We start from the raw sequence: 12,839 nt of genomic DNA, 5'->3' as shown, positions 1-12,839 counted from the left end.
CAAAAAAATCCACTTGGGCTTTGAATAATATGCAGCTTCATCTTGCAACGTTTGCATCACATCACGCAGCATTGCCTTAGCTATAGTAACGTAAAATGCTACGTTATCAGCCAAAGCTAATGACAGCCATGTAGCAGCAACAGGCTAACGTAGCTACGTTACGTCCGTTAGTGTGCGTTCTGTAGAGAAGAGAGAGGCTCAGAGATGTGATGTCTGGGCTCTTTAATCATGCTAGCTTATACCTTGTTAATAGTCATTATGTTACGTGATTTCAACTAACAACCAGATGTGACGTCAGTGAAAGTGAAAGGCGCCTTTTTTGGGGGGGTGGGGGATGTCTCTTTTCCAGATTAGAACAATGGCCCCTCCAAATGTCTGTGCACGTCCGTGCCTGGAAATAAATTACACTTAAAGTACTTTTTTTTTAAATTACCTGGTACAGACAGGGGACCAACAGACTTAGGACATATGTTGTTTTACAATATGTCATGAAAATGAGCTAAACTTCATCTGGACCATTAACATGGGATAAAATACTTTTATAATAAGCATTAAATATGATTTATATATAGACTTTCATAGTGCACACACCTGGAAGAGGGGAATAGCTCATCACAATGTACTTTATACTTTATCTTTTAAGTATATTTCTCAGTGAAAATGTAGGAATTTGGCTTCACCATTATTTCTGGATTCCAAAGCTACATTACGGTTTAAAAACAAACAAACATACACATCGTTATTTTATAGCTGTAAAGCCTAAAGTTTTGTTGCCTAGTGACACATAATCCACACCATATTTATAATAATAAGTACTTTACATTTATTTATTTTTACAATAAAATTCCCCAAACTACTAAAACTTTGTTAATATATTATCATAATTATATATTATCATTTTAAAATGAATGACAACTAAAAATGTTTTTTCTTTATTTTCCAAATAAACATAAAGTTGTTACCCCCTTATAATTTAAGATCTTGTCTCTTCTTTCCATGTACTTTCTTCCCCATATCTGTCCCTTAAAGTTACCCAGAAAGTATTTTCCTTCAATTACTACATTATTATTTTACATAAATTGTGAGCTGTAATCTCAAGCGTTACAGACAGACCCTTAATTCTCATCATGGTGATGTTTATCACTTTATTACATTATTTTTTTATGCTTTCTCTCTTTGTTGCTTATCACAAGACTTATCACAAGACAGTATTTCAGTTAGATTTTCTCCAAAGGGTAAAAAATGTCATTGAACTCTTTGATTATCATTTATCATAGAGTGTGTTCACATAACCTATAGAAACCATGCTCTGAAATGTGAATGGCCTTTTTGTCAATTTGCTGTTACTCAGTCAAAACCACAGAGAAAACAACTATTCCTCTGACATGCATTGCAGTATGGTTGTATACTGAGCTGTGAATGTTTGGAAGATTGAGTGTGGAACAAATTTTCAGTCTTATTGTTCTGTTATGTCAGTTATGTCAAGTTTTGTCAGACAGTAATTGTAGCCAAATTGAAAGTTTTCTGACAAGGTAAATAATATGTGAAACTGTAGCCTCAATATGCAGAAATATAACTATGACAAGAATGCTAGGGTGGTTTAAAGAAGAAAAAACAGATGCAAAATGTCTGTGTTTGTTTGTTTGTACATGTGTGCGTTGGTTGGTTTGTTTATGGCCTGTGATTTACTGCATGCAGTACTTTCTTCTGTATCTGCTGAGAAACAGTAGCGTTGTATCTCATGACACTACTTTCAATAAAGATGATTCCGTGTACATATCATTATTTAACTGTTATTACTCTGCAACTCTAAGTGTGTGACATTTTTACCCCTTATGAACTTCAAACAGTACTTACAGTACAGTAAAAAAAAAATACTAAAGTTACAATGTATTTAAGAGAAATTAGAGAGTGTATGCTTGGTATAAATATATAAACGTAAGCAATTGGGTATTGCAGTTTCAAAATATCACCAACGCTGGGGAGGGTCCTGCTTTCATAAAATGAAATATAAGCCCCCCTCTTCCACAGTCCTATACCTCAGAAAAACACATCCAAACGGTACAGTATGTTGTCAATAAATCCAGATACAGGTTGAGAAAGGAGAGAAAACACAGTTGGAAAAACATCTGTAACAGAGGGGTCAGTGTTATCTAGAAACTTTGAAAGATTAACTAGATATTTATTTGCTTGAACTTTTTTAATTTTAGTGTTCTTCTACACTATAAAGATTACAATTTGTAGGCTTTGATTCACTGTGAAAAAGGAGAAAAAAACACACACCAGCCAACAGTGAGTCAGTGACAACCAAAATAAATCGATAAGTAGAGCAACTCATGACCCACAAGGGAAAGTGCTCCCAGGCAGCCCTCTGACAGAAGCTACCGAAGGGGGGGAGGGGGGGGGGACTATTATTCAGTCACATAATCAGTATTTAATACAGTTTTTGTATGACATAGGATTAAGGTTGACATGATGATGATGTATTGTGAGTTTGAGCCCACTCTGTCACTAAACTTATCATTTTCATTCTTGTGTCAAGGAAAAAAATCTTGCACAGGCTGCTCATTAGTTAACTGTTTACTTAAACATGTATCACATGTTGTAAAGAAATAACACTTAAAACTAAAAAAATATTTTCTGTGTTACCTGTAATTTCTGATTGTACATTTTTTTTGTTTGTTCAAATTACAATGCATGTTAAACACTTTGAAAACTAGGCCACAACACAAACTGATTGTACAGCCTGTGTGTTTGGGACAAGCTGCTGAAAACAAAACGTAAATTCATTTTTGTCTCAATGTCACAGGACATTGCGTATCCAAATGTGACAAACAACATTGTGTGTTTGGCCACAGAGTTAATGACCTCTGCTATCACTCTGCTCACCTAGTTTTATTACGCATTACATCATGCCTGACTATTCTTCCTGCATGTGTCAATGTTATAGCTTTATGAGGTACATATATTGCTGACATGATCAATGAAAAATATTGTTTCTACAAAGAGGAAAGTTAACAAAGGGGTTTATTACCACTGGAAAGTCATCTTTATAGATCCTCTCAGCACATGTTCTAAGATATACAGTATAGAAATACTCTGCTTTGATTAATGAGTTGTGTTAAACATTCTTATAATTACATACTGTATTCTTCTCCCTCAAAATCCAGAATCTGTGAATATCAAAAGATGCCTCATCTTGTATTTTAAACTGTGCACAGAAGAACACAAAAATGAAATACATGCTATGATTACATTATGCAATAACAAACACATTCTGTGAATAGACAAGGCTTCAGGACAAACTCCACTGTTCTGCATGACCTCATATGTCCTGTAGAGGAGGTGAAGGGGGGACCTGTCCTACCCGGTGCCAGGAGCCAAAAGGGCAAAGTGCAAAATAGCAGCCAAGGAAAGGAGAGGACACAGATTAAAACTGTGCCACAGGCTTATTTAAAAACAATCCAGCAGCTCTCCCTTAGCAGATATCATCGATTGAAACACTGGCTCTCTGCCTGTGGACCTCTGTCTGAGCCCAAGACTGGAAGACTGTGAGTATAAGTCTGACACATGGATGTCCTGACATGTGTCACCTGACATGTGTATCTGACATCTGTCACCTTTATCATTTTAATTCCACAGTTTTTTTGTTCAGTAGTATGTTCTCTAAATGTAGACACTGCAAACAGGATGCAATAAAACAAAAGTTGCATATGTATTGATAAGTAAAAGATCATGACCAGGTTTTAAGTTTTCAGATTTTCTCATAACTTTCAAACTTTCAGTTAGCTCTGAAGGGAAGGCGTGATTTAGTTTGTGAATATACAGTAAAATATCGACTTTACAGACTGACTAATTCTCCTTATAGGTTGTAAACCACTCAACTAAAAAAAAAAAATCCTCTAGGGAACAGTTTAAAAGATTAATTTTTTTAAATGTGACTTCCATTAACCTCAGTTCACTTCAAGATGACTGATATTGTGCATCGACAGCATTTATTGTAATTATTCAGTTAATGCTTCAATAAAGCTGAGACATCTGATTAGCACAATATGAATAAATTGTCTTTTTTATCTTACTGACAAATTAATTTATTTTCACTTTAGCTTTCATTTCTCTGGTAATCCATCTGAAATATTGATGTTAGTCATCATCTAGTGCAGTGCCCATTGAAAATGGCCTGTTAGGAATGGGTCGCTTGCTTGGCCTCTGGTAGCGGCTGCTTTTAGCACCATTAGCGTGGCTGTGATGACAGAAGTGAGAGCTGTGTGCATACCACATTGGACAATCCTGGCCCAGGCTCTGAATGTTGTATACCCTGTATCCCCTTTAATGGTAAAGTCTCTCATAACAAGAGGAAAGTCAGGGTGCAAGTGGGCAAGAAAAATAGGGGACAAGTCAGTAAGGCTGATTTCTTAAGTATTATCCCTCACCCTCAAAATGCATAATCATGACATAAAGTCTGACCTTCTCAAAAACATGTTTCTCTTTATCTCTTTCTCTTCCATCTCATCATATGTAGCCAGATAATATCTAATCTGTCTCTTTGAGCAAAGCTTTTCAGCTGTGTTGACATTTCTCCTGAGGAATGATCAAACAGCTTTGATTTGAAAAGTGGGTCACTCTGTGTCGTTTACCTCTCTGTCAGTCTTCTGTTTATCTAATCTATAGTGCATGTGTGAACTTAGAATGGGAACAGGTAGACAAGCTTTATCATGTGTTTACATTTTTCACTTGAGTTTAAATGACTGGTCATAACACTCTTGTAATGGAAGAGCCCTCTAGGTAACTACAGTTCAAAACCCCTGATCCCCTACATGTTTCTGCAGTTAGACCAATAGTTTTTGCACTTTTTCAGTTTGGGATTCACACGAGAAAGCTCCCCTCGTTGGGGCTAAGGCTCATCGGGAATATTAATGCTTTTTGCATGAGGCAACCTGCCAGCAATGAGCCTGTGACCTCATTTAATCTCTCAATGTATAGTGGAAGAGTCTCTACTCGACATTAACAAGCCTCAACAAAGGGTAAATTCACAGTCAATCACATAGGGTAAAACCCCTCCATGGGTTGAAAGTTTTTATGATGTTGCACCTCTGCCCTGTGCTGTCATAGCTGTTTCACAGTTGAAAACATGATAACTTATTAGGGTCTCTCTGTCTATAGAGGGGCATGAGCCAGCGTGTTTTAGCTCTAAGGGATCCAGTATGGATTTATCCTCAGGGAAGCCAGATAATGTGTGTGAGAGACTGACATACAACTTTGCTGTGCACAGGATTGTCCACCTGAATCTCAATAGGTAGTCCTAAGTGTTGTGGTGTGGTCTGGTAGTAAACATGACGACTGCGGAGCAACCTAATGGACTGTGGCATCGAAACATCAAGGCCCATCAGTCGGATGAGACCTCCGGTCGTGGTATGGTTAATGGTATATTTATTTCCCCACCCATTTATTGAAACATTTTAATGTGTGATGTTAAGTTGTATTGGGTTTTTCTGTGTTATAGTAAGTAATTGCATATTTAGTGGTCTTTTTATGCATAATTGCTTGAGTAATTGCCTGCAGATCAAATTTAAAGTTCAGGATATACAGTAATTGTTTTGGATAGGTGGTAAGAAGAAAAACAAAACCATTTACTCTAGAATTCCACAGTAGTAGTAGCTGGACCAAGATGGAATCAGTTTTTGCTTTTCTGAAGTTGCTATATGCAGGAATATTCCAGAAATATGTGCAGAGTGTGGGATTCCAAGTTAACTCTTTTCTTCGTTTACCACTGAATATAAATTCAGGTTCATAAATCAGGTTCAATATGTACACAATATGTTCATATATATATTGTACTGGTTGACAATCATATGCAGACTATGTTCTTGTTTCTACAGATGGGAGTTGTAACAATGTACAAAATGAAGAAGAGCTAAGACAGTGGCAGAAACATGCACAGGTAACCCATAACTCCACTTCCACCCAATATCTTAACTTGCCACAGATCCCTCAATTATGCTGTCCCTCCTCTGTCTTACTTAAAATGTAGAAGCTAAGGTTGTGCAGAGTAAACAGAATACAGCGTAAAGAGATATTTCAAAATATGGGATGCAACATGTACTGTACTTGGGGTAAACAAATAGAGTAGGCTTTAAGTTGAAAAAGCTAAAACAACATTATCTCCTGTGTGTCCTCCTGTAGAAGGTGAAGAAGAAGATCTTGGAGCAGGTGCATGATCAGCTCAGTGATTTACTTGAAAAAGCTCTGACTGAGTCAGTCCAGCCTGTGACTCAAATACAGAAAAAAATACCATTGAATAATATACCATCCAGGTAAGAAAAAAGAGGAGGCGGCAACTTTTACTAGCACACATTATTACGTATTGATCTGGGAAAAATATTTATCCTCTCATTAAGTGCACTAAAATGTGTGTCCATTATTCTGTGTCGATTGTTTTAGATCTCAGAGGATGGATGACGGCAAGGTGTTTATGGAAAGACCGTCACTGCTGGAGTAAGTGTGAAAGACAAGTCGTCTCCAAAATACCATGTCTAAAGATCGTGGAAAGTATCGTTACAAAATCTTTTTTCCAGATGCAATTTTTAAACACTGCTTGTATGTTCTGTATTTACTGTACTTCAAATTTCTTTTTTAAAGTTACTAAACAACAGATTGTATATAAAGAATCTACAAACAACCTCATATTTACAGTATATGCCATCCTGATGAGGGCAAGTAGCTGAACATGTTTGAGAAATGCAGATATATGCATGGTACGTTGGATAGGAGTCATGCAACTTGCTAACAGACAATCTTAGTTAAACAGAGATTAATGGTTATGTGGTATGCATACTGTACACACGACACAAATACAGATCATTCAGATATTCCAATGGCCATGTTTGTGTGTATTTTATGTGAATAAACCTTTAAAATATGTACGGCGTAAGAGATTTTCACATGAATACCACATAGAGCTATTTTAATGACAGTTATCCTCCTCTTCATCAGTGAGCTGTTTGAGATCAACCACATCAGGACCATCTACCACATGTTCATCGCTGTACTCCTCATCTTCAGTCTGAGCACACTGGCTGTCGACTACATCGACCAGGGCAGGTCAGTGTGACAGGTGCAAGTGTGTGTGTGTGTGTGTGTGTGTGTGTGTGTGTGTGTGTGTGTGTGTGTGCTGTGGTGTACTATGTTTAACTACTTTGTGGGGACCAAAAATTGGGAATCACAGTATACTTATGGGGTCCCGACAGCTTTGTGGGACAAAATGCTGGTCCCCACAACTTTAAAGGCTGTTTGAGGAATAAAACTTGGTTTTAGGATCAGGGTTAGAATCAGGTTATTGTAGGGTGGGGTGGGGGTTAAGGTTAGGCTTTAGGTTTGATGGTTAAGGTTAGGGTAAGGGGCTAGGGAATGCATTATGTCATGACTGGTCCCCACAAAGATAGTGTAGACACACTGTGTGTGTGATGTGTGTGTGTGTGTGTGTGTGTGTGTGTGTGTGTGTGTGTGTTGTGTGGTTGTGTTTGTGGTTTGGTGTGGTGTGTGTGTGTGTGTGTGTGTGTGTGTGTGTGTGTGTGTGTGTGTGTGCAGAGGTGTGTATGTTTACAACGATGACACGTCTCAAACACTATGACCCTGAACTAAATCTAATAAAAAACTCAATTACCCCAAAGCCTTTAAAAACTTCTTATCTTCCTTTTCTTTCTAATGGTGTCCCTCCATCCTTCTCTCCCTACCTCTCTGCTCATCTGGAAGCAGAGAGATAGAGCAATCAATCCCTCTGAGTGTTCCTGCTGTTGCTTTGGGCAGCTCAGTAATGATTTGGTTGGATTGTGAGTTTAATTCATATTTCTCCAACGGGAAACTTGATAAATTGCAAGTTACTCGATACATCCACCCACAGCAACTTAATTTTAATATGGAGAAAATTGATGGAATAGAAAAATAATAATATACGAGTGGCCATGTTAAATTAGACAAAGCCTTTGACATGCTGCAATGAGTGGGTATTTTAAATCTGTTATTTTTATTACCAGAGGGGTCTTTTCAGAGAAAGTAATGAGATAAAAAATATTTAGGCATTTAACAGTGCCTACCATTTATTGAAGCCAGTCAGGCTTTAATACAATTAAAATGGTTATTCAAAACCCTGTTCAAAACTAAAACAAACCAAAGGCGCTAATGGAGCGCATCATGAATGTCCATAATACATGGGAGAAAACTGTATGAACTGTATGAACAGTTCCAGTCCGGTTTCCGCCCCCTCCATAGCACTGAAACAGCACTCTCAACATCACCAACGCCCTCCTCATGGCAGCCTGATTCTGGACTCCTCACCATCCTCATCTCCTCCTCGACCTGAGTGCAGCATTTGACACCTCTGTCACACCACCCTCCCAATAGGCTATCTTCCATTGGCATCACCACACTCCCGTTAGACTGGTTCACATCTTACCTCTCTGGTCGCACACAGTTCATTCAACTCAAGTCCTGTGAATCCATTCCCTCCTCCGTCACTTCAGGTGTGCCCCAGGGCTCTGTTTGGGGCCCCTACTCTTCATCATTTACCTGCTTCCCTCGGCAATATCTTCCGCAATTTAACATTCACTTCCACTGTTACCCGATGACACCCACGCTAACCTCTCCACCAACCCTCGTCCACTCTCCCGCCCCACTCCCTTACGGATTGCATCTCTGAAAATAAAATCTGGCTCACCCAAAACTTCCTCAAATTAACAGTAATAAAACCGAGGTTCTCCTCATTGGCACCAAAGCCACTCTTTCCAAAACAGACGGTTTTTCTCTCACAATTGACAACTGCTCCGTCTCACCCTCCCCCAAGTTAGAGTCTGGTGTCCCTTGACAGCACATTATCCTTTCAACCCATGTCAATAACATTACCCGTCTGCTACTCTCCACCTACGTAACTCCATCGCCCCGCCCCTCCCTTACCCCCCACACTGCTGCATTCTTGTCCACAGTCTCGTCACTTCCCGTCTCGATTTTTGCAACTCCTTCCCTTCGGTCTCCGCTCACAATCCCTCCACAAACTTCAATTGGTCCAGAATTCAGCTGCCCGCATCATAACTCGACCCCCCTCCATCCACCACATCACTCCTGTCCTCCAACAGCTCACTGGCTCCCGGTCCAGTTCCGTATCAAATTCAAAATCCTTCTATTAGCATTCAAGGCCATCCCAACCTCGCCCCCCCATATTTGTCTGATCTCCTCCGCGTCCCACTCCCTTCCGCTCCCTCAGATCCTCTTCCTCCATAAACCTGTCTGTCCCCCCCGCCCGTCTCACCCACCTGGGGGCAGAGCATTTAGCCGCTCTGCTCCCCGTCTCTGACTCACTACCCCCCCAACTCAGAACATTGATTCATTCCCCCATTTCAAATCACAACTAAAACACATCTGTTTTAACTGCCTATTCCACTTAAATGTCTGTGCTCCCCTTTTCTGTTGATAGTATTTGTTTTGCTGTTGTATAGTTTTGGTTTTGTTTTGCTGTATAGTATTTGTTTGCTGTTGATAGTATTTGTTTTTCTGTTGTATATTTTTGTTTTTCTGTTGATAGTATTTGTTTGCTGTTGTTGTAGTTGTTTTGTTGTTAGTATTTGTTTTGCTGTTGTATAGTATTTGTTTTGCTGTTCTTAATTTATGAATTCCCTGTGCGGCGTCCTTGATGTCACTGAAGGCGTCTTTAAATAAAATGTATTATTATTATTATTATTATAATATCAACTTCATTTTATTCTGTTAATTTCTTTTTAATTAAACTAATTAATTATTAGGAATTATATATAATAACCATTGCCTTGATGTAATGATTAATAATTTGTATTTTTTTAATCTTAGGTTGGTCTTGGAGTTTGACCTGTTGTTCTTTGCCTTTGGGAAGCTGGGGACGGCCACCTGGGCCTGGTTTGTGATGTTTGTCTACACCCTGCTCGTTCCCTACTTCACCCTGGTGATTTGGGGATCTTTGTACCACAGCTTCCCCTCTAAATTAGGGCTGTCTCTTGTCACGGGCCTGGTCCTGTCTGCAGTGCAGACCTGCATACTGGGACTGTTCCCCATCTACGTGGCTGTGCACTACCAGCTTCCACCTGCCTCACGGTTAATTGTGATTCTGGAGCAGGTGAGGAAGTGTTTGAGTAATAAATGCTGTCAATTATTGAGAACAGGTTGCAAATGTTTTGGAATGCTGCGAGCCGCATTGAAAATGCCGTCCACATTAGAGCAATACTTATTCATTAGCATGTATTGTAATGTGTTGGGATTGGTGTTTGCTGTTTACACATTTTTTTCTAATTCAAAACCCATGTCTCAATTTCATTTGTCCAACAGAGCGCACTATTGTTTAACTGCAAAATGTCCTGCTGTAGACAAAGTCACAATTTTTCGTCACCACACTAATTACACAAACTACAGTATGCACAGGTGCACTGATTATCTACTGTTGTCAACTGTGTTAGACATCACATCAAGGAATAGAATAGTAAGGTTAAGGCAGCCCAACTCGATTCTGCTGGTATACAGTAAAATATTGAATATAAATAAACTCCTTTCGCAGCAACATATATCCAACGCACCCTTTTAATCACAACTGTGTACTTAAGGCATTAGTGCTCTGTTCACTTAGTCGCTTGATGCAGCGTGTATGAACTTCTGTTCATACAGAATTTCAAAAGTCCCACCTCCACATACTCCCTCCGCCTGATATATATATATATATATATATATATATATATATATATATATATATATATATATATATACACTACCGGTCAAAAGTTTGGGGTCACTTAGAAATTTCCATTGCACTCCATTATAAACAGAATACCAGCTGAGGTCAGTTGCATTGTTTTTTTTAACCCGTCAGCAGTTTTCAAATTACATTTGTGCTTAGATAATTGCAAAAGGATTCTCCAGTGTTTTCTCAGTTAGTTTTTTAAATGATATCAGATTAGTAACAAATGTGCCTCTGGAACATTGGATAAATGGTTGCTGATAATGGGCAATATAGATATTGCATTAAAGATCAGCCACCCACTCAGATCAGCTGGTGTTATGTCTATAATGGAGTGGCATGGAAATTTGTAAGTGACCCCAAACCTTTGTCCTGTAGTGTATATATATATGTATATATATATACATATATATATATATATATATATATATATATATATATATATATAGGTCCGAGCTTAGATATTTGAACGTTGAAATTGAACATTTCATAAAGTTAGATTTTGAGGGAAATTATTCTCTTTTAGGAAACCCTCAAAGAACTAATCCGCCTTCAACACATGACACAGTAATGGTACAGAATCAGAAATAGCTGTTAACCCACTTGATTAGATTGATTAGAACTTACCAAGACAGCAATGCCAAGCTTAAATCACACAGAGAGGCAGTTTGGTTGTTGGAGGACTAGAGGGACCTGTGGCAGCGTTGAGAAATCAACGGAGTAAAAGTAAGAACTGACAATTTGTAAAGACCACCTAGAAACGGGCACTGCCACACTCATGCATTACTAAGTCAATGACAATTACCAAGAATGAAACAGCTGACACTGAACAGCTCTCCTGAGGAAATGTAGATTGTTTAAAGGTTCAACGTTTTTTTAGAGTTCCAATAGTGTCGCATTTCTTTCAATTAATAACTCCTGCAGTATAATTAAAGTGTTTTACTGCTGCTGAGCATAAAAATCCAATCCAAAGCTAAATGTATTGAAAAAAAGAAAGCCACCTGTGCTTGGATTGTAGATTAAAATCCTGGTCATTGGTAAAACTAAATTATAAATGCAGCCCTTAACGGCCATCAGCAAGAACATTGTGAGCTGGAAGGGCACCAAATGAGACAATAGATCTCAATGTAGCCAACATTGTAATACCTCCTCATCCTCTTTATCACACCGGCCCCGGTTCCTAAAACCATCTTAGTAAAATGAGTTTAGCACCATTGGAGTGAATTAATGTCAGTGCTTAAATGCTTTTGGGAAGCACAGTTCTGATCCCCATCTGACTTAGTTCCGCAAAGTCTATTTGTAATTTTGATGATGTTGGTATCATACATAAAGTGTATTTTATTGATTTTAGATGCATAACTAAATAGGTCTTCTTTACTAAATTGCCCAGAAAGAGAAAGTGATTCTCTGCTGTATGCAGATGATGTTGATGACGAATCTTGTCTGAACTGCAATTTCTGGCAGGCTAAAATTATAAACCGGTTCTCCAACTGTGTTTCTGTCATGATATACAGTTTTCCATTGTTGTACTTCCTCCTGATTTATTACAGAAGTAAGCTAAATAATGCATCATTGTGTCATTATGTCATTGGGTCGATACAAACAAACACAGAAACATGAGATTGAGGCCAAAAAGATGTAGGTCGTTCCCTTCGGACACCACTCAATTCATGCAATAAAGACAGACATTGAAGCTGTTAGTATTAATTCATTGTGTCTCACTTCACATAATAACTGTATCAATTTCCCCCAGATTCGATTCTTGATGAAGAGCTACTCGTTCATGAGAGAAACCGCTCCTGTGATTATGAAGAATACTGCAAAGGAAGGTACTGTGATGTATTGTATTGATGTCAGGTATAGTTACTCCTCAGGCAGTATCATTACTCACGGTGGCACTTCCAGACACCAGAGAAAAATGAGTAAAACAGACCTCAGCAGCTTACCACCCCATGATTCATGCTAAAGTTAAACTAACAATGCAATAAATAAACTCGTGAATGTGCAGCCTCTCGAGATTCTGTTGTAAAAGTCTGTTTGGGGTGAAGAATGTGTCTCTCTTGTGACTGTAAAACTTATAGTAATAAAT

General features: G+C 38.5%; 1 protein-coding gene across 1 annotated transcript in view; it reads left to right on the top strand.

The window, feature by feature from the left end:
* The first annotated feature begins 3,320 nt into the window (after positions 1–3,320).
* The window catches only part of soat2 (sterol O-acyltransferase 2), a 16,308-nt gene continuing 6,789 nt past the window's right edge, over positions 3,321–12,839 (top strand). The window contains exons 1-8 of the mRNA XM_032514748.1: positions 3,321–3,551; positions 5,273–5,412; positions 5,880–5,941; positions 6,184–6,314; positions 6,442–6,495; positions 6,994–7,101; positions 9,856–10,138; positions 12,504–12,579. Coding sequence (XP_032370639.1) covers positions 5,334–5,412; positions 5,880–5,941; positions 6,184–6,314; positions 6,442–6,495; positions 6,994–7,101; positions 9,856–10,138; positions 12,504–12,579 — 793 coding nt within the window. The 5' untranslated portion in view covers positions 3,321–3,551; positions 5,273–5,333. The remainder of the gene's footprint in view (positions 3,552–5,272; positions 5,413–5,879; positions 5,942–6,183; positions 6,315–6,441; positions 6,496–6,993; positions 7,102–9,855; positions 10,139–12,503; positions 12,580–12,839) is intronic.

This window comes from Etheostoma spectabile, chromosome 4 (genome assembly GCF_008692095.1).
Source record: "Etheostoma spectabile isolate EspeVRDwgs_2016 chromosome 4, UIUC_Espe_1.0, whole genome shotgun sequence".
Lineage (NCBI taxonomy): Eukaryota > Metazoa > Chordata > Actinopteri > Perciformes > Percidae > Etheostoma > Etheostoma spectabile.
Note: the sequence above shows the minus strand (reverse complement) of the source record. Positions and strands in the feature narration are given on the sequence as shown.